We start from the raw sequence: 22,450 nt of genomic DNA, 5'->3' as shown, positions 1-22,450 counted from the left end.
TTAAGTGTGTTTGGATCAGTTATCCCTGTAATGATTTTTAATGTGGCATAAAAAAGTGAATTGTATGTTTTTAGAGTCACGGCTGCCCTCTTGTGGTCACAGTGAAGAATTGCAACATTTCAACTCGTCAAGCTGCTGCAAATGCAGACATGAGTGTGTGCTGCCATTTCCGCTTTCAAAATAAAATGGCGAAACTGAAGACCAGAAAGCAATTTACAGAAATGCCGATTAAATTGTCCAGTTCCTTATCTTCTTCTTCTTGTAATAAAGATAAAAATAAAAACTATTATTATTATTATTATTATTTCAAATATAAGAAGATAAAAACAAATAAAAAAAGAGATAAATGAACAAGTAAATAAATTGAAAAATAAAAAGATGATCAGCACAGGGCATCAGAACGATAAAGGATAAATAGAGTAAGAGCAGTAAAATGATAGAGAAAGAGAGCTAATAAATTTCAAGTTTTACACCATTCAACAGAGACTTTATTTCCAGTTCAGCAAATAATTTACTGCCTTCAAAAGAGTGTATTCATATATGAAGCAAAGAAATGCTACTGATGATAGGAGAAGAATTAAGTCTACAAAGCAACAGTCTCCAAGATCCTTCATTTTGGCACAGCGAATGAGACTACATTCACTGTTCAAACAATCAGTTGTAAATAAATACGTAATGCATCACAGCAAGCAGCCAAGTTTGTAATTTTTCATCAACATAGTGCATACAACATCAAATCTGATAACAATGATAACTGTCAATAACTATAATGATAATGGCAAGATTGAGCAGAAGCAATATAATTTACAATCAGTGCATGCTCTAAGCATAATGACATTCATGTCCTCACCTTTTTCCTTATATGTCATGTGACACTGGGTGACGATGCACTCCAGAAACAGCGAAGAATAAAATTAACACTGCCTTTGTAAACAGTATTGCAACAACAGATGAAACACTTAGGGACATTAAATTATTTAACATTATATTTTGGCACTGAATTTTCATTACATATATAATGAAAATATATAACCTCCCGCAACCATGTATAAGTGTATATATGAGGCTTATATATATATAATTTACTATATATATCAACCTCAATCAATATTAAGTCAGATATTTACATTCAATTTGTGTGTGTGTGTGTGTGTGTGTGTGTGTGTGTTACACAGAGAAAGACAAAGTGAGGAAGAGAGAAAATGACTGTGTTGATCTCAGACTTTTTCTTCTGATAGAAAGTAAATATTCTTCCCTTTTACTGTAACACTTTGTAAAATGTAACATGAGCAACTCTAAAAATGAAAAAAAAAAAAAAAAACATTCAGTGTGTACTGTGACTCTCACCCGACTGTCACTTTTGATAGTTACGAATAAAGTATTGCCAAGTTCTCTGATGTTTTGGCCTCATAATAATTTAGCTTAACAAATAAATCAATTTCCCTTCATCCTTTTGACCTCTCTTGTTTGTATGCCTCTCACATTGTTATTTTTTATTTATTAGTTATAATTTCTTAACCCTTCATAAGGCACCAGTCCTAATGATACAGAAAGTTGGACCGTGAAGTAGGACCCACGTTTGGCAAACCACCATCAGTGCAACAAATCAAAAATAAAGCACTTCCACAAATTAATAAACCAGAGATACAGTGATGGCACAAACAGAAAGATGATCAGAAATGAACGATAAGAGGGGAGTGAGGCCTTATAATACTAAGGAATTTATCTTCCAAAAGAATTGAATCTTTCTGTGGTTTTTCAGTTCTCACCAAGACGTTTCCTCCTTTAAATGGATACTTCATACTCCCGCGTATCCTGTGGGCAAAGTAAGAAATAAATCAGCATAGTAAATCATTTAAAGGTCCAGTGTGTAGGATTTAAGGGGATATGGCATATACTGTAATAACTATGTTTTCTTTGGTGTATAATCACCCGAAAAAAAGAACCATTGTGTTCGTGTTACCGTTGAATGAGCTGTTTATATCTACACGGGGAGCAGGTCCTCATCTACAGAGATTGCCACGTTGCACCACCATGTTTCTACAGTAGCCCAGATAGGACAAACCAAACACTGGTTCTAGATAGCGCTATTCACGTCTTTTGACGTTGGAAAAAAAAATTGTGTTTTATTATTTTTATTTATTAAATTATTTAGTGTTTTTCACTGATTGAAATCAATGGGTCCATTTGTTTAGGAGAGGGAGAGACCTTTATGGATTTGGCATTTGGCTCCCGCTAAAAACCTCCTGAACATCTGGATCTTAAGTTATCAGAGAAAAAAGTTGAGCACATAATAGCGGGTGCTTGCAGCCCAACTCTGACAGGCCAAACAACACTGAGGAGACACTGGTTTGTAATGTGAAACTGTGTTTTTACTGGTTTGTTTTGGAAAAAGACACCACAGTGGATAATTCAGCTCCCAATAAAAACCTCCTGAATAATGAACACTGGAGGGATCCTAACCAGTTTCAGCTGGTTACGATCTTCAATCCTCACCGTCATATGCGACTAAATCCCCCAAATCTTACACGCTTTTCCTTTAAACATACATATAAAATAGTCTAGTTATCAAGTAAAACAAATATATATTACAAGGAAAAAAGTACCAGCGTCTTTCTTACCCCTGCCTCATAAAGAGGGTTGTTGAAATCGGACTCGACTGTAATGGGACTGTAGGAGTGTGTGTGAGAGAGAGACTTCCAGAAGAGCGGCTTCCATTCTAGTCTGCAGATGCTGTGGGAGAGAAAATAAAGCGACACGTGAACGCAGGAATAAAGCTAACAGTGCGTACAATAATATGGACTGAGGTGAAGAAAACTAAAAGCATGACACACTGATTGTGGATTAAAAGTCATTTTTTTGGTATTCGGTGTACTTACTTTGTATAGTACATGTAAATTCCTCCAATCAGCAGGATGACCAGGATGATTGGCAGAATTATCGCCAAAGCGATGTTCTCACTCAGGATCTGATGGGACGGCTCGAAGGACTGGGACACTGAAACAGTCACAGAGTCAGCATAAAAAGAAACCTTTTTTTTTTTAATCAACCTTCATGTTCCTTTGCGGATTTTGTTATTAATCTAAAATAATGCCAAGCACATTAGACTGGCAGCTAAATTAAAAAAAGAAAACCTTTCTATGTTTCTTGCTCCTTGTTTTTTTTTGTGTGCTTATTTTTAGGTAATTTTCTTTTAACTTTTTGCTCTGGACGTGGTCTCGACTGCCTTTGGATTTGGTCTCGATTCTGACTGGTCCTAGTTTTGGACATGACTTAGACTTGATTACACTTTACTTGATTGGTTTTGATTACAGCCCTGTTGCCTTATGTGAAGTGGGGTTTTTAAAAAAATATATTTTCCTGCAGTAATTGCACCACATATTTGGTAAAGCACATTTAAATGTTAATTGTAAAAGCTGTTGCATCGATCATGTGTTCCAGGGTACGAAAATACAAAAAATCGGCAGCATCGATCACAGTGTTGTTCAAACTATCACCACCAGATATTGCCAAAGTTAAGAATTCAAATTCCACATATAGTGGCTCCATAAATCATGTCTCAAAGGACCTTTTTTGACTTCATACGCATCACAAATAGGAAAAGAGTAAATAAATCACCTTCTAATTTATGATCATCCAAAAGCTCCTCGTATGCCACTGTGTTAAATGAAGAGACAGAAAATCAAAACACGATTATAAATTACACCTGAAAACATCTTAAATGCACCTTCTGGACCTCATTACCATATTTTCATTCAGATCTATACATTCTGTTACTAAAATGATGGCATACAACAATCAACAAACAAAAAACGTAACCTGGTTTATTCTAGCTGAATGTTTGGAGCCGCTGTCGAAGACAGTCCAGAGACAATGATGACCTTTACCTTTGCAGAAAGGCGGCGGGCTGTTCCACTGAGAGGGATGGCCGGGAACACAGCTGATAATGACCTCGCCGATAAGTTCGTATCCTTCATAACAGAAGAAACGCAGAGTTTCTCCCGCCTGGTAGCTGTGCTTGTACAAGGTCTGGTAACCATTGTCAGGGACGCCGGGGTTTGGGCACGGGTCATATTTTACTGTTGAGAACACAAAAGCACACAAAGGACAGTCATGTAACTGCTGTTAATTTCTCAACTCGCAGCAACAAGCATCGGACAGACATAAAACAGCAGACAGCAGGACGGGGACTTACAGACACACTTTGGGCTGCGGTCGCTCCATTTGGGGGTGCCGGTGTCTCGTCCGTGGCAGGAGATTTGGCTGGGACCCTCCAGCTGATAACCCTGATTACAGGAGAAACGGACGACCGTTCCGACTGCAAAACCTGCCTCGGGGCGCACAGAGCGCGCTCCGTTCACCACCTCTCCTGGGTCAGGACACTGCTGGACTGTGGGGGGACACAGTGGGACACATATGACAGCGTTTAACTGGATTCTGCTTCAAAAATGGTTTAACAAAGAACGGAGGAACAATAGCAGCACGAGTGATGACTGCACTGAATGTTTTGGACAAAAGTGAAAAAAAGCTGGATCTGTTTTGCATTGGTGTAATGTAATGAAGTAATAATACTTTGTAACAGTACTTAAGTGTTTTTTGGGGGAATATGTACTTTATTAAAGTTTTTAGGTTCCTGTCAACCTTCACTTTTACTCCACTACATTTCCTAAATATAGTGTGTACTTTTACTGCATTTCCACTAAGCATTTTAGTTACCTACTAGAAAATATGAAAGGAGGGGAGGGACAGAGGAGAGGACAGATGGACAAAATGAAGGAATGGGAGGAAAGTAAAAACCGTATTTTGTTCTTTAAATACTTTAATTTATTTAGGCCTTTTTTTTATTCAAGGGCAATGTGTGCCTCCTTTTTTAAGGTAGTGTATGCTACAAAAAAATAAACTTCAAAATTCTCAAAATTCTGACCGCTTGCTTTTTAAGTACAGCATCTACGTGTACTTTTACTTCCAATACTTAAATACATTTAAAATAATTAAACTACTTTTGATACTAAAGTACAATAAATATCAGATCCTGTAAGACTTTTACTCAAGTAATACTCTGATAGGTGACTTTAACATCTACCAGATTCATTTTCTTGTAAGATATCTGTACTTTTACTCAAGTATGGCTGTCAGGTACTTCATCCACTACTGGGGATTTTGTCTAAGTATAAAACCAAAAAAACTACATCAAACTTTTACATCCATCAATCAAATCTTAACTTTACAGACAACAATCACATTCCTTAACTTAGTATTAAAATAAAAAGTTCTTAATGCAGTTTTCAGTTAAAATCTGTATGTCCCGCCATGTGTCTCACCTTTGACACATGTGGGTGGACTGCTGCTCCAGGACAGGTCCCACTGGCAGGTGATGATGTCAGAGCCGCGGATGTCATATCCCGGTTGGCACTGATAGGTCAGCACACTGCCCCTCACAGGGGACGAGTGAGACGAGCTGATCCAGCCAAAGTCAATCTGAGGGAGGGTAGGGCAGGTGTCGTTGGGCTCGACCTCTGCGCGAAACGGCCAGAGAGCAATAACAGAAATTAAAATACGTTTTTCATGATCTGATTTTCAATGTAAAAACATGTTTGTTGAAGACATTTACGACTCAGGAGTGTGCTTACCACGATAATGAATGAGGAATCCCTGACTCAGGATGAAACTGGAATCATCCGGATCGCTCTGAAACTGAATGGTGACTTCTGACCCCCCAGACACAACCTGAAAACGCTCCTTGGACCCCAGGTATTGTCGGATCACGTGGGACATGAGATCACGTCCATCAAACACGGTCAGCACGTCAGTGTGGCGGATATTTAATCTTAAAGGAGAGATGGGAATAAAAAAGATGAATGAGGTTTTATTACAGATAGATCCTTTCTTTCGAAGACGAGCAGTCCACCCACCCGACGCGTTTTATTAGTCAGTACAGAGAGGAAAAGCAGAAGATTACATAAAGCTGCAGCATGTTGTCTTTCTTTCTCTTTAAGGTGACATTAACATGTGTGTACACAGAATGCTCCGTATAATCCATGCATAATCCGTAAATACATAATCATCATAAACATGCTATTAAAGGAGAATAAAACCGAGTGACGCGAGCTGAATTTGACAGCAGGCTGCTGGTTCAGTCGCTTTTTGCTGGTTAAAGACTTACAATTCATTTGGCAGTTTATTGAGTGCTGATCCTTTTACTGAAAGGAGAGTACATTACATGGAGTGCAGATATACTGAACAGTGTTTCTGTGTTTTGTTTTGTTCTTTAATGTCAGTGTGATTTCAACTTCTTGTTACATAGCAACAACGTATTAACTTACATTGTCTATAGGCACTATTTTGTATGATACATGCCGTGTGGTAGCATTTAGGATCTTCTAATTGGTGAGAATTTGCATTTAAGGTTTGTTGGACATGTTTTGCTGCGCTACTCTGCATGACTGAAGGAGGGCAGAGGAAAATGGAAATGCCAAAAAGGGACTGCTACTTAAAAAAATAAGACGTCAGCTGTCTAACAATGTTTTGGATAAAGGAGAGACAAAGTGGTACAAGCAAAGTTGGCTTACTGTGCAATTCTGAGTCCAGAACTGAGTATACCTAAATATCTGTTTTTTCTAGTTAAAGTAATAATATTATTGTGATATTCAACACCGTTATTTGCATATCATATTTTTTCATCATGTACTGCAGCCCACCAACCAGCAAATCTTTACATTTTGCACTCAGATCATAGCCATCAAATATTTAAGACAATGATATGCAGTTTTTTGGATGCAAAATCCGTTAAGATATTTTTCTGATCATGGGTGGTATAACAAAAAATATAAAACGTTGCATAATCCTATAAATAAAAATCAACAAATTTCCAAACTAGATTTAGCTTTCCAGTGGTTTGATTCAGATCATGAAATACAAAGTTGGTATCTAGGTCATTATGACAGCACATGTATGTAATAACCACCTGCTTACTATTGCACCTCTTGGGCTCAGTGAAAATCTGAACTCAGCAAATTTGAAAATTAGAGGCAACATCTGTAAAGGGACAATATTATTATATTTAGGTACTGGGTTTTTGATTTTTTGTGACAAAAATAAGACAGCATGCAATCATTTAATTATCTGATGCCAAAAACTCACACATAAAAACATGGCTGGTTACTTTTTCACAGCAATACTCACATCTGGACATCCAGTTCAATGCGTTTCTCCTCGTTGCCGTGGATCTGCCATACACAGTCTAGCCCCTTGGAGTAGCTCTGGGGCCAATCAGGAGACAGGATGGTACCCGACGGCTCGGTCAGCTCCCCTCCGCACAGAGCTTGCAGAGCGGAATAGAGATCAGGAGAGAAAGTGAGGTGAGGACGTCGACCGGGAGACAGAGAGAATGATGAAAGGGCTGATGAAATAACAGCAGAGGCTGGATACAGAAAAGCAACTGGAGAAAAATGAATTATAAATGGACGGGGAGAAAATAAAGACCGTAAAACGATCAAGGAGAAATGCTAAAGATTTCAGACGGCACAGAGAGAGAAGAAAGATGCGCTGAATAGGACAGGACAACATAAGCTTACCTAAGATGTTCATTAGTTACACATCTGTGCTGTTTTCATGGTGTAATTAAAAACATTACAGAATATGAACGGATGACGATTTTGACACTATTACCTCATTGCTTTACATCAACCACAGCAACCTGCGTTTGCAGAGATACAATACAAACAGCTAGGAAAGTGTGTCAGAAGGGAGAATACAACTCAAGGGTGCAAATTGCAGTGATAGGAGCCAAAAGCAGCACTTCTGTTTCCATGCAAATCCTTTTTCCTGTGAGGACATACTCAGTCTGATTGTGTTTGGAGGATGCTGCTGACTTCAAGCACAACGCCAGGGCTTGCTCTCATATGAAGCACCCCCTATTAAAACGGAGGCATGCAACTGCACACACACACTTACACACACATCACAAATGGCCATCAGATGAAGAGTAAATCCAGGATTGTTCACAGTGAGAGATGGATGGAGTAAAACAGTGCAGTGAGTGTTGCATTGCACACACATTTGCTTGGGATAATTTTAACTATTAATTTTAACCACAACATTTGTCAGATATATTTTAGTGAGAGCATAACGGGCAAATATGAGCAAATAACAGATACAAGTGCTCCCAACTACCTGCTGAGCCCTCATTTTTAAGCAGCTTTAATTCCAATAAAGATAGCCCTCCGCCATACATGGAGGCAGAAAAGAACCATAAAAACTCTTTGCAATGCAGAGCAACTAAGTCCGCAGTATCCCACCATCCACATCCCCGTACTCCACTGTCTGTGTATGAAGCTACACGCTGAAATACCACACAGCATATGGCTTTCAGAATATCTTTCGCTTGGTTGAAACTACAGCACCTGTGTTTTCAGCCAGTCCCTGACCCGGTGCAATGTCTCTGCCAGTTTTAAATCTGCCACAGTCTCTCTGTTGCTCTCACTTTTAACAGCATGCCAGCAGATCAGCAGATGACACAGTCGGCGTGGCTGAAGTCCTCAAGCTACAACATCTTGATGCTTGAGGCACCCATCTCAACACAATACAGTCTGAATATTAATGAATACAACAACTTTCTCACTTTGTGCAAAAACTTACAAAACTCCATGTGTTTTGAAAATTAGTAACTCTTATTTTTGGAGATTAGTAGGTTTAGTAAAATGAAGAAAAATGAAGCCCATAACAGAACATGAGATTATTCTGTTTGTAATTGTAATTAGAGAAATAAAAAATGATTCACTTTCATAAACCTGTGACATAAGGGCTGACATCATAGGTGTAGATTTGGGCACTTTGGACACAACCCCTAAATTTATAGAACATGTGCATTTACACCCAACAACAATGCCTGTGCTCAAAGAAGAACACACATTAAATTAAAAATGGTGCTACATATGCCCTAAAGTCCACCATAAAGTCTCCATGCTAATTCATGTGAAAGAATACTGTGGAAAGATGAATATTTTGGCACAGTATTTTAGCTGGTGTAAATCATGTGTGCTTCATAACTAGTGACTACTGTGCATAACAGCATGCACTAACTTCCTCATGCCACTGGATTCACTTATTCGTTAAAGCAACCGAACCTCAGTCCTAAGTCTTACCTCTGCACACGGGCTCGCTGTCGTTCCAGTGGGGATTGCTGGGGTCGACACACTCAATCGTCCCCGAGCCTTGCTCCATGACAAAGCCTGGAGAGCAGGTGAATGCAACAGTGGTGCCCAGCTGATATGTGATGTCACTGCTGCTGAAATTGCCATGGGGCATGTAGGGCTCCCAGCAGTGTTCATCATCGAAAGCTTAACAAAAAAAAAGACAAAAAGAAGAAAAATGTGCCGATCAGAAAAAGCATTTCCTATTCCCCTAGTTTTTTTCTTTCTGCAGTCTAGTCGCTGTTCTCCAGCTTGACGAAATTAATCAGCCATACCATTTTTAATTGAAGAGGGAGCAGTGTCGCTTTTCACTTGATGACCTAGAATTTCAAGCCCTCTTGAATACAAAAAACCCAGGTGTAAGGCGCTAAAAACCCAAGCAGTGAGGATCTCCAAAGCCAAAAATAAATCCCAGTGAAGCGTGGGCAGACTGTAAGCACTTATGTGGCTCATTATGGCTCTCTTAAACACGACAAAACATTAATAAGCAGAGAGCATTCTTTCTTTTAGATGGACCATTGAACTCCATTCCCACTTTAGATATAATAAATGACATATTAATGATCTAAATAAATTATTTATGACTTATCAATATTAGAAAGGTAAACCTTCAGATAGTTTCTCTTAGATTAAAATGACTTGTAGGAAGTGACACATCACCTTTTGTATTCTCTTAATCGTTGGATTCTGGTCACAATAACAAAAACTTGCTTTCAGGCAGAATACTGACCCAGGTGTTAAATATTACACAATAATGAGTTCTGAAGGATGTGCACTGACACACTGCCTTTGTGTTTTGCTGAATGTGGAAAAGACCTCATATAAGTCTCTTTGCTCACCCTCGTATCGCAGTGCCAGCAGCAGAGGGATGGAGGAAGAATCAGCTGTGAGCTCCAGGTACAGTGTGGAGCTCTCACTCAGCAGCCCACGCTCTGGGACATCATCCAGGTCTGAGTCAAAAAGCGGTGGAGACAGGGAGCTGTTTCCACTGCGCACAATTAACCTGAGAGGAACAAACCACAGAGATCTCTCATGTAAGCTGGAGAAGAAAGGAACATTTTCTGATCAGTGTATGAATATGTTTTGCGTGAATGTGCATGGATAGTAGATTGAAGGTTATCAAAGTCAACAAAGTCTGGCGTAACATATAGGACACTGATGCACGCTAACAGCAAAGTCAAATTTCTTGTTTTCTTTGGCCCCAGCGAAACTTTTCATTTCATTTAAAATCAACACAAACAAGTTTATTTTCCATTTTTAGACATGAGATGAACATTTTTCTTTTTGCATTATTTATGATAATGTACCTATAATGTTTCCCTATCCTTAAATGATAGTGAAAATGCTAAGTGGTGCAGAGCATCAGTCAGTTTAGGCAAAACACACTAACAATTTGACTTATTTGTTATGTATTAGCCAGAAGGCCCAGTTTATTCCTATGAAAGTTGCTCAAAGGTGCAAGAAACAAAAAAAGCTTGATTTGTGCTTTATGAAATTACCATAGACGTATTAAAATAAGTAGATAGCACATGCAAGATGGCACTTGTTCATTCCAATGGAGTTGCTCGCCTGGCACATACCGAAGATTATTTTTCTAGCTTTCTGGTTTACTTACACGTCCAGCTGCCCAGTGAATGTTTCCCTTACTGGTCTGCTGAAAGTTTTACAAATATTCAACCTCAATGGATTCAATATTGATAATATAAAGAGTCATAATTACTTTTTGGGCCACAGAGGACTTTTCCTTGCTGCTGAAATACTGTGAGTAGCCAAAAAAAAAAAAAAAAAGGAAAAAATTGGAAGCAAAGATGTACAGCCTTCCTGAAGGCCTGGAAGTTACCTGGATCTTCTGCACTGTGATGCCCCTAAATCAAACACACTTACAGAGGCCGGCAAACAAACCTGCAGTTTAGCAATGCGATTTCTTAAGTTGGGATAATATTGTTCAATGGTGCAGCTTTTGCAGACAAATGTTGTCGGAAATGTGAAACAAGTCATTTCCCGGGGGTTGTGACGCCCAAAATATTTATCCACTGGTTCACAGACACGTCTTTTGACATGTGAGTCTGTAAGTAAAAGTCTTTTTGGGCATACTGTCATGCTGTCTCTCATAAATCTGGTATGTCTGGGGATGTGAACTTTTGAACTGGATTAATTTGCTTTAAATTATCAACAAATAAAAACAGATTTCAACATTTAAATGAGGGTAAGAACAAATATATTAAGACTGTGCAGAAAAATACTAGAACAAAAAAATATGTAATACAAACAACCATAAAGACAACTTACTTATCATCATCTTCATCCAGTGCAATCCTCTCAAAGTGGAGGTGCAGTCTGTGTCCCTCTTTGGCTTCTATTAACCAGTGGCAGCTCAGGTTATTTCCATTACTGTGGTTGCTGACAGATGGAGGAGGTGGAGACAGTATACGTCCCACTGTTGCATTACGAATCCACCCTCCACAAGACACAGCTGAGGAAAAATAACACACATCTTATTTCCCCAAATCCGCCACCGTAACAATCACTCTGTCACCAAGACAAGAAGGCATGAGTTTACTGACCGACGCATTGCGGCTCTGGAGTGCTCCAGTGCGGTTGTGTTGTGTTGACACAAGTGGCCACCTCATGGCCGCGAACCTGGAAACCTGGATCACAGTGGAAGTGTGCCTGACCTCCGGGATGGATGTCCGTCACTGTGACTCCGCCGCCCTCAGGAGACAGAGGGAACGGGCAGGACAGCAGAAAGGCTGTGGATGTCGATGTGACAAGAAGAAAAATGAAACTAAATTTGTGAAGTGGGACTTAAATTGATTAGTTTGCGTGTGCAGATGCTTTTTTCTGTTTGTTTTCTAGCTCCAGCACCTCAGCTCACTCTGAACTGTTTTTTTTTATATTCTTATGAAGTGGAAGATAAAAAGTTCAAGTTCAAAAAGAATCTTTTCTCTTACATTTTCAATATATTTTACTCTGTGTTATATACTCTGAGCTCCCTGATCATTATTTTTTAACACCTTTGTCAGCTACACTTAAGCATGCTGTCAAAGCTCTCATTCACAGTTTTAATATGTTTCTGACAGTTCAGCTTTTCCTCCAAATTCTATGAAATAATCAGTTGGATGTGACCTTGAAATCTTTAGATGTCTGTGATGCTGTCAGTCTGTCTCTCCATCCACCTCCCACAATTTCACTACGATCACAACAGATTGTTCCAGATGACTCGGCTGAGCAGGTGCCATCTCCCACCGTCTGTCTCTTCACCAATATCATTATGGGTACTCGTTTTATGATTCTTATCACCAAAACCTCTCTCTGTTGCTTTCCTGTTTCATAAGAAATACTATTAATGGTTTCTAATCTTTTTTTCCTAATTGAACAACCTACAGTGTAGGGCTCAGTGTTGCTCGGTTAAACAAAGGAGGGCTCCGAGAACTCACCGAAGAATGCCCAGCTTAGAAATTCTCATCGAAAAACACTCAAAACTTGAGAGAAACATGTAAAGTACAGTACAGGGGTGGTTTGTTTCCTGACTGTTGGCTTCACATCTGCCATGCTTTGAAATATGTAGGTCTAAAAACTAATGTAGAGACCTGCCATTTCTAGTTATTTTCTGAAACCCAAAGAGTTAAATTTACCTTGATAGTGGAGGCTGAACACTCCATGGTTGGTCTGTCGGAGACTGCGATAGTGTATGTACACCTGATTGGTTGTACTGCGGATCACCTGACCCTCTCTCATCAGGGTCTCGTTGGCTAAGAGCTCTGGTCCCAAACCTCCATAGCCCATGATCGTCAGAGACTCCTTCTTAGAAAGGTTAACCTTCCTAACCTAGAGGGAAACAAAGAGGAAGTAATGACACACAATCTGCTCTGACAGCTGTCTTATATAAATAAACTCGCTAGACTGTTCAGCAACAAGTCACTGACACTGATCCTGATCCAACTCATGATACGACATAGTTTTTCCATACACACGATGTGGCTTCTCACTGTTGCTGTTTTTACTTTTACTCTTCCTCCGTGTGGTACTGGTAGACTTGTTGTTAATGGAAAAGAGCAAAATAAGGAAATGATGGGTTTTCATCAGCAGTAACTTAACATGACTTCTGTACGGTTGAAAACGAACATGGAACAGTAACATACAGCAGATATCTGAAGCACAAACAGGACAAAAAACTAAACTCACGATCACAGAGATTCATTTAGAAGTTAGAAAAGTGCTGAGGTATGAAACATAGATATTTTTAAAAATGTCTTTTTCTCTGATCTCCTGCTTGAGTTGAGTCTCACAACACACGCTTGTTTCCGGGGTTGGCTGCTATCTGCAAGACATCACTGCTATCCGCCTAAAGGTGGTTGGGTGCGCTTTTGGTCCTGGTGACCTGGGCTTGGCTCAGCATGTTTAAAACCGATAATGAAAATGCAAATTGGCACATTATGGTTTGACTCGATGTGGTCAAACGTGCCAATGGAAAATCTCTACTACTATACCTATGATATTGCATATTTAAGATAAACAAATGGAAAACATAAAGAGATTGTACACTGTGGTCTTGATTTAATTAAATTTAATAATAAGAGGCATTAAGTTGTACTGAATTACGTATGTTTTGGCTACAATTAACTATCATTCCACTTGGGTCTCTTTAATTATAAGTAATTACAGTGAGGCGGATCGACTGCTGCTGCAACTGTTACTATTTGAATTGTAGTGCTCTCCCATGTGACTGCTACATTGTTTTTCTTTGCAGCCAATTATAGATCATTTACCTTCTCAACATACACCACCAACTGTGCCACATTATTTATTAGACTGAAATTGACACACAGAGTACGTTTCTAAATTTGCACCTAATTTAACGTGTATCTAAGATCACATGAAATAGGACGTGTGGCACCATTTTTCTATGCAAATATTCCCTCTGACAAAAAAATAATTCTGAAGCCTACATATTCAGTTAAAAGAAAGCATTACAATAAACTATCTAACAGTAGAAAAAGTAATTTGAAAAAATGTAATATCCAAAAGAATGAGGTTTACAGATTCATCAGAAATGGGGCACATTACCTGAATTTCCACACCGTATCCTGCATACACAGTAATGCTGTAGGTGCATTCCAGAGGGGAATAAGGTGAGGATGATGATGTAGGATCTGGTGACTCGACAACATCCTCCATTGCTGACAAAGTGGCATTGCACTGTACTGTGAAAAGAGAGAAAGTGCGGGAAAAGAAAAATTAAAAATGTGAGTCCAGAAATACATCTATTGCTTTTTAAATACAGAAAATCTTCAGGGAATGTACATGCAGGTTTTTTGCAGCAACAACGTGACTTTAAATTGTTTATTCAGTTAAAGAACTCTGTTCACAGTCTTCTTGGCAGTTCTGAGAAAAAAGAGATCATAAAAGACTATTTTCACAGCCAGTGAATGCTGCACTGTGCAAAGGCAAGTCAACACGCATGTAGCACAGTGCACACTGAGGAAATCCGATCAACTCTTTTCAACTCATTAAAAGCTGCGCCATCTCCCACCATGGCATACTGCCAGTTTTGTAAGAGAACATACCAACTTCTCCAAAAGCTATAAAATAAAAAATAATGATCTCTTTTGTTGTTTACAATGATTAAAATTAAATTACGTTACATCTGACAATGTTTTTTGCTGCACAAACAGTGCAGTACATCTCTTGCCACTTAAAAAACATTTCTGCAGGCAATACAATTACACAGAAAGAAGCAGATGAGGCATTCTGTTGTTGCATCCCAGTAACCTTATGTTTTTTGGATGAGGTTTTGTGGGAGTGATTGCTGCTGTTTGAGTTCAGTGATGTTTAGATGAGAGAAAAGTTACAATGTTTCTTATTGAACTGTGTGAACTGTGTGTCCACTGATTCTCGAAGATGCCTCCTACACTCCTGAACATGTACACTGCATAAACTGAGAAGTGATGAAGAATTCCTAGTAATGAGAAAAATGATTATGTGTAAGGAGACACATAGGGAGTGCAATACCTGGTGCTGGATACTCACCATTTATTCAAGGTTCTGTATTAATTGAGGCATGTGTACTTGTGCTGGAATTAAATGATTACTCAAATTAGAGGGTGCAGATGGGAAATGGCTCTCTTGCTGCTGTCAGATGTAGTGATTTAGTAAACTGAAAGGCAGACCTTGATCTTGCAAGCAATTGTGTCTGACTGATGCTGACAAGAATTATAACCATACAGGTCAGAGTCTGCTTGGCTGCTTGGAATTGAAACAGTTTTTTTCTGGTGTGCATAAAAATTCACTCGCTTACTGAGGAATGTATGAAAACAGACAATATGAACATAAGAGTTTAAAAAAAAACCGATCTGCTGGGCTGTGCATCTTGATGCAAGTATTGACAAAACAAAAAACACAACCCTCACTGAGAAAGTAGGTCAGTGGTGAGAGATGCAAATCACAGTCATCCTTGACACCAAAATAGCTGTGCACTGCTGGATAGCCAGTGACATACCCCCTACTGTGCAAATCATCAAAGTACCCAAAAGATAAAGGGAAACATCAATGAGCTCCAGAAAAATCCAAGTGCCAAGAATCTTGAAACTTTTGTGGTAAACATACACTGTCTGTAACCATGTACATACATACATACATGTGCATTTTTTTTTTATAAAACTGCAGCAAATGATAACTGCAGAATTGCTCCAGTCTGAGTTTGTGTTTGAATGGGAAAAAAAAACGTACCGATACTCTAAGCAAGCAGCTGCAGGTTATTTGTGCATTGCTGGCGAGACTTGTTTTTGTTGGGTTTACTTGTTTTTACATGACAAATGAGGCCTATTGTAATGACACAGACACATTTCTTTGTAGAGAGAAAAAGCAAATATATCTGAGTGCTGAGGCCAGATTGATGCCAAACGCATTAAGTGACCTGGCTGCACCACAACCGCCTTAGACTGGCGAGGTACGACAGCCATCCTGATACAATCACTGGCTCCCCTCATGAAAATAATCAGAAACAACAGGAGGCCTCTGTGTGGTGTTTTTAAACTTGAGAAGGCTTGTTCCCAGTAACTCTTTTGTTCCTTACAATCAATCCACTCCTTCAAATTAAAGCTGTTTATTTGTCTGTATATAGAAAAAGACAACCAGCCTGTTTGAAGAACAAGGAATCGCCTAACACAATGATATGGAACTTATGGCCTGTGGACAAAATCTGACATATGATGGGGTGCCAGGTGGCCCGCCGACCATTTTCTAAGTCACAATAAAAGTATTTTAATTTACGCTGATTCTTTTTGTACTTGAATCTAAATAAAGTCCAATGTGTGTAAAAAGCATCAAAGATAGACCATGTTCAGGAAAAGCAAGTGCAGTCCCCCAGACCCCTTACAGAAACACCCCTGGGGACAGCTGAAATGCACACAAATTTGCATTTCAAGGTACAAGGTAGATTTATTAGTCATTATTTTAAAATGAAGATGTTAAAATTTGTTGAAATTTCCTTGGATAGCAAAGGCATGACATACCCTAGTCACCCTCTGATTGGCCAGTGTTCATTGCGTTTGTTGCTTGGGTTGGTTCAATTGAGGCATATTGGTTAGGGCTAGTACGCCAATCAGAGGCAGCAGTGCGGGCCATGCCTTCACTATCATGGGAAAAGGAAATCGCAAACTGCACAGAGCTGCTATTTGTTCATTAAAGAACCCTGGTGTCTTGTCATTTGCCAAAAGTGGCCTCCAGGCAAAGCAAAACGAGTGTCACTCGCCTAACACATGTATACACAGAAACATACAAGGTAGTCAATGCACATGTGATAGTTATTAACAGTTTGAAATAGGAAACCAAAGCATATCAGAATGCAGTTCCGACACTCTTAACATGGATTTCAACAAGCCTCTATACTACAACAGCATAATAAAACTCCTGAAACATCTGAAATGGCTTGTAAGACTTTCAGTGGCACCATGTGCCCACCTCTTTTAAACATTTCTGGCGGCACCACTGCATATTGGTATGGCTGCATAATAGGGGCAAGACACTAATATGAAATATTTTAATGCAAAACTCTAAACAAGCGATTATTTAGGAGTATGTGTACAACACAGGGTACTTCTATTCATGGAAAGATTGTTGAGTAGCTCAGCTGATTTGGCTGAATGAAAAGTATACATACTTGTCCAAAATATCCACATTATTCATGTGCGGCTAATTTCCAGGATATTTATTGTTACCATGACTACGTATAAACACACTTCATCTCAGCAGCATCTTCAAGCAGCACATTTCTGCCTTGTCTTTTGACTTGTGGAACAGGTAAATGCAATCTGAGCCCAATAATATTAATCTGGTTTATCATCACTTAGTGGCAGCTGTCAGTAACAGTACACCAATTAAAATGGGTAAAAAATGGAAAGAACCTCTTTCCAATGAGTAGTCGCTGAAATGAAGCACCGGCTTGGGTGAAGCTGTGGTGTACTGGATTGCCCTGCATTAAATTATATTATCGGCGGCATGACTGAAACTGCCGCTATGCTTCGGTAGAATCAAATTATTGATCAGCCATTGTAATACAAATGGCTTAAGGAGAGGAAAGGGTTTTACAGTCCATTTGGCTAACAATGAGGAGATACAAAAAAAATGAAAGGGAAGAGAGAAGGAAAGCAACCCATTACTTTTCACTTAGATGGCAGAGTTTTAAAAAAGTGCCATTAAGTGATTCAGCTTACAGTGTTAACTGAGCATGCAGGAGTACATAAATATTCTGTCCCCTTACGCAGATGCAGCACCTCTCAGGATGTGGTATTGCATACTTCTTTCACAGCTGATAATGAATTTTGTCCACAACACATAATGTGCATTTTAGAGTTGAAGTTCTTTTCAGAAAAAGTTATGGAAGAGTTGGACATTTATTGAAAATAGGCTTTTTCATTTTTTTGCCTAGTTAGATGTGAAGATTGACCCTACTACTCTAATTTATTTGCTGAATATATGTAGCTGGAACCTCCTGGAGTCTCCGCAGGTTGCCCAGCAACTGGTCAACTAATCAAGAAATAGTCCAGCACATAACCCCATGTAAAACTACAATTTGTTGTTTTCCAGTTTGTTTTTGTACAGATTTTACAAACAAGGTACAACACATTAATTAGTAATAATGTAATAATTAATAATGTTCTTATAAGATTAAATGCTAACTAAGACACAACGTTTTAACTGTACCATTCTGAGGATGTTTTGGAGATGTTGAGAGGTGACAGAGCAGTGAATGTTATTTTTATAAAACGTTTCAACAATGTTACATGAGAACGAAGGAAGAACGTTTTCAAAGCGACATTCAGAAAATGGACTCAGACCAGGATTACAGACCATTTTCTTTTTTTGGATGAAAATACTGGTAATCTGGTAGCATTAAGGAAACTCGCCACTGAAAGCGTTACTAAAACATTCAGTGGTTGCATTGTACTTTCTCACAATGTTTTCAGAACCAAAAATTGCTAGCTGGGTAGGCTGTAGCTTCATATTTCTGAACAGACTTATGATGACAATCTTCTCATCAGACGTATATATCCCAAAATATCAAACTACTCCCTTAAGGCACAAAACACGTTTGATACATTTCCTCACTATGAGAGGGTATTTAATAGGGGGTTGAAATGACAACTCCCTGTAAAAACACAATAAAAACAATACAAACCACAGTGTTAGTGAGTGACAAATACACCAACACACACCTCACTGATCATTCATCTTGCATGACATTTCTCTCTAAATCAGCTGACCCACCTCCTACGTGCTCACATTTCTCTCATTTGTAGCCGCTGCTGTAATGGTGTCTTTTATTTCATGACCAGAATGAGTAACAGCTCTCATCCACCTGCAGTGAGAGCTGCACAGGCACCTCAGCCAAAGGAGATGCAGTAATGTTGTGTCACTTAAGTCTATTTCTGACAGTGATGCTATCCTGCTCTTCAACGCTCCCTATTAGTATTCTGGTCAGGATGGCATTGCTGACTGACTGATTTGTCAAATTAATGCTTCTCTTATTATGTTATTAGGACTATAACTGTGCTGATATTAGTATTTATGGGCTCACCTGGCTGCTCTTTATTCAGGCAAGAAGTTGTTTTCATGCTCACTGATTAAATTTAATTTGTTTGTCACAATAATTACTACAGGACAAATAGTATATTTAGATTTTATTGTTCAGATTCTTCCTGATACAGAACTTTTCACATGACAATGTGAACTAAGGGTTGACCAATACTTTTTCAGGGCCTGTACCAATACCGATCATCAGTACTTAATGAGGCCGATAACTGATATTTGGAACTGATATGTATTTGCAATAAAAATGAAAATCTCTCTGTCAATATTTAGAATATGGAATATACCAAAGTCCAGCATAAAACTTTGTTTAAATGCCTTTAGCAAATGCTTAATAAAAACTGAAACTTTCAACATCAAATACAGTATCTCCATAAATCTTTTGTGACTGATATAGAGTTTACTTAAGTAATAAATTAGGAATACAGATTTTTACTTTTTCTATTTACTAAAATCATCAGTGTACTTCACAGAAGGAGCTATGGGGAAAAGTGCACATTGCATATGGTTCAGTTGGTCACTTAGACCACATAAATCCTCACGATTTAATGGCAAAGAATAATCATCCTGTTTACCTAACTCAGACACCTCCACTGCCCTGTGCTGTATTTTCTGTGCACACCATATGTGCAACTACTTTCAATGCCAGCTATCCTCACCATCAACTGAGTCAAAGATGCACATGTCTGTGAAAGACATATTACTGATACTGCACATCTGGCTGCGGTCATCTCACAGCACTTTAAGCTGGTAAGCCAAGCTGCTTTCTTGCTTTAGGTTATGGAGAAGCCATAGGGGAGAAAAAGTGTTTTTCCCAACTTCACTGTCTTCACCAGCTTTTAGTGTATTCTCGTATTTATTTGTGTCCCTCCAAACATTTAAAGCGTGAATCCTGAAAGAACAAGATGCACATTATTCCTGCAGAAATAAGACCAGAAACATTGGCACAATCTGGAGTTTAAACTTTCTCAACTCATACCCTTACTAAACAAAAATCCTACAGTGTTAGTTAGTGTTTAGCATGCTAAAAATCTTAAACCAATACTGGATACTTAATATATTATAAAATGTCCTTTTGCATTATTAGCAGGTGGCTTTGTTGACTCCATAGCTAGCTAAAAATCAGCATGAAGTCACTAAAGACTTATTATGTAACTGTGTTTCTAAAACAAATTAAAACATACATATTTTTCTTTAGCATTAACTCAAATTGTAGAGTAGCCCTTTGATGTGTCATTGCTAATATTTTATGACTGTTTTGTGTTACCTTGTCTGTCAGGATGTCCATGTTACACTTTCTTCAAAGACATGCAAGGAAGAGAAATGACTGAAGTCGCGATGAGCACCAAAGTAATTCAGTGGGAATTTGTCGTCGCGGCCCATGCCACTGCCACCGAAATCTGAGCAGCTTTTAAAGCCACGGGTGAGATTCTGAATTATTTGCTCAAACGCTTTTTTCACATTGCTTTATCAGAACCATATCAGCCCGCGCCAATAAACAACAGAATGATGGCATGCAGGTACCTGGCATATGCATTGTGGTTATGGTTGTCGTGGTGATCAGAGTGGTGGTTGTCTCCTCCTCTATGGGCAGCGAGGACATTATATTTCTTGATCCTGTCTGGCTGGCAGCAGAAGACGAGCTTAAAGCTGTGGTGAGCAGACCTGGTGATATGACTGTTGCCGTTGACTCGGTCTGCCCAAGCCCAGGCACAGCCTGCGTCGGGTTGGTGGTTGTACCTAAAGAGTCCAAAGGTTCAAGTCACTGTGTGTCATTTCAAACAATCATTCATCTATATATGATGCTTAAGCTGCACTACACCTAAAATGCTATAAAAGCTTGTGTTAATGTACCTGTGCTTGCAGAGGCATCTCCTAAGTATTCCTTGCTCTGCAGGGCAGCATGGATCAGGTCACCCAGAGGATAAGAGTCTGGGGTTGATGTTGGTGGTGTATCAGGCTCAGGAGTCATAACGCTCATACCTGAAATAAGCAGGACGAATTAGTGATTTTGTTATTTGCAAAAACAACAACAAAAAATAGCACAAGGCAAAAAAAAAAAAAAAAAAACACATAAGAATTGTATTTTTTTCAGTATTGATAAAAGAAAAGTCTGCATCAGTCCATGTTTGTGGTTGATGCATGCTCAGAGAAAACATACACACACAATGTTACCTGAAACTAGGTGGATCATGGTGACAGAAAGCATCACAGCAAGGCGTGTGAACCCCATGGCTTTGGATGAAAGTGAATGACCTGAGAAGGTTAAAGTGAGCAGATTGATTAGCAAACTATTATGTAATAGGCTGCTGTAAATAGAACAATTACTGCATCTCCTACTGTAATGTAACTGCTTATTAGGAGCTTTTAATTGCTGCAGGAAGCATGGGAATAATCCATGCTGACTGGGGGTATAATGAATAGCAAATTATTAGTCACATCATTTCAAACACTCTCGCAATCCAGGTACAGAGCATATGTTTACATCACACAGGCCACAATGACTCGGATTAGATCATTGTGAAAGCTCAGCTCCAACAATCTGGGAAATATACATTCAGTTCATACGATACAGGCTAAATGAAAATCTCATAGAAGTAATTTTGCAGGTCTTGGGGAAAAAAAGGCCAGGTACACACTGCACACGGTGGGTGAAATATTCAGGCTTACCCCCCTGCATTTTCTCACCCAAATCTGCAACAACATGCCCCGAAAATGCGCTATTCCAAAATTCACCCAAGGAGCCCGCAGGTAGCTCCTCAGCCTTAATCTTTTATCAACCTGTTCATGGTAATGTGTCAAAAAAGCACCTCCGCTGTGATTCGAGGCGTTTCCTCGGTGAAAATGCCAGCCTGGTGTGTGACAAAATGATGGGGCTAAACGAGGCAGCATCACTCGCACCTCCCCCGGCCCTCTTTGTGCGGAGGACGATTTTTTGGCATCAGTCATCTACACTCTGAGACCGACAACCATCTCAGCTACATTGAAAGGGGTCTGCCGCTTACCTTTGTCTTCCAGGCTGCGTCCTCCTGTGTTCTTCTACTTGGACTGTATCCTGTTGCTTTAGGCCCCGAGAACACGGCGGGGTTTGTGCTGGTGAGATGCCCCTAGCTGGTTACCGTGTGGTTGACGCATTCGGCTATGATGTGAGGGCATTTGTGTTGAAGCTC

General features: G+C 39.2%; 1 protein-coding gene across 1 annotated transcript; it reads right to left on the bottom strand.

Moving 5' to 3' along the window:
• Positions 1–680: 680 nt before the first annotated feature.
• Positions 681–22,436, bottom strand: sez6l2 (seizure related 6 homolog (mouse)-like 2). The gene is made up of 19 exons (XM_042505588.2): positions 22,286–22,436; positions 21,456–21,536; positions 21,135–21,263; positions 20,805–21,020; positions 14,259–14,395; positions 12,827–13,019; positions 11,756–11,941; positions 11,481–11,664; positions 10,031–10,194; positions 9,144–9,338; positions 7,183–7,321; positions 5,631–5,827; positions 5,322–5,516; positions 4,196–4,390; positions 3,888–4,079; positions 3,619–3,657; positions 2,880–2,997; positions 2,622–2,733; positions 681–1,815 (listed from the first exon to the last, which is right to left on the bottom strand). Exons 2-19 carry the CDS (start codon positions 21,511–21,513, stop codon positions 1,786–1,788), a joined length of 2,679 nt encoding a protein of 892 aa, XP_042361522.1. The 5' UTR covers positions 21,514–21,536; positions 22,286–22,436; the 3' UTR covers positions 681–1,785.
• Between the last annotated feature and the right edge of the window lie 14 nt (positions 22,437–22,450).

The sequence above is a fragment of the Plectropomus leopardus genome, chromosome 18 (assembly GCF_026936395.1).
Source record: "Plectropomus leopardus strain MGB_pleo_1.0 chromosome 18, ASM2693639v1, whole genome shotgun sequence".
NCBI classification, from domain to species: domain Eukaryota; kingdom Metazoa; phylum Chordata; class Actinopteri; order Perciformes; family Serranidae; genus Plectropomus; species Plectropomus leopardus.
This window is presented reverse-complemented; position numbering and strand designations above follow the sequence as displayed.

Excerpts from the sequence above, each read along its gene's own strand:
- sez6l2 (XM_042505588.2), bottom strand. The coding sequence starts at position 21,513 with ATGGGGTTCACACGCCTTGCTGTGATGCTTTCTGTCACCATGATCCAC. Across the intron at positions 5,517-5,630 it reads ATTCCTCATTCATTATCGTG|AGGTCGAGCCCAACGACACC; the intron begins GTAAGCACACTC and ends CGTTTCGCGCAG. Across the intron at positions 2,998-3,618 it reads GGATGATCATAAATTAGAAG|TGTCCCAGTCCTTCGAGCCG; the intron begins GTGATTTATTTA and ends TGACTGTTTCAG.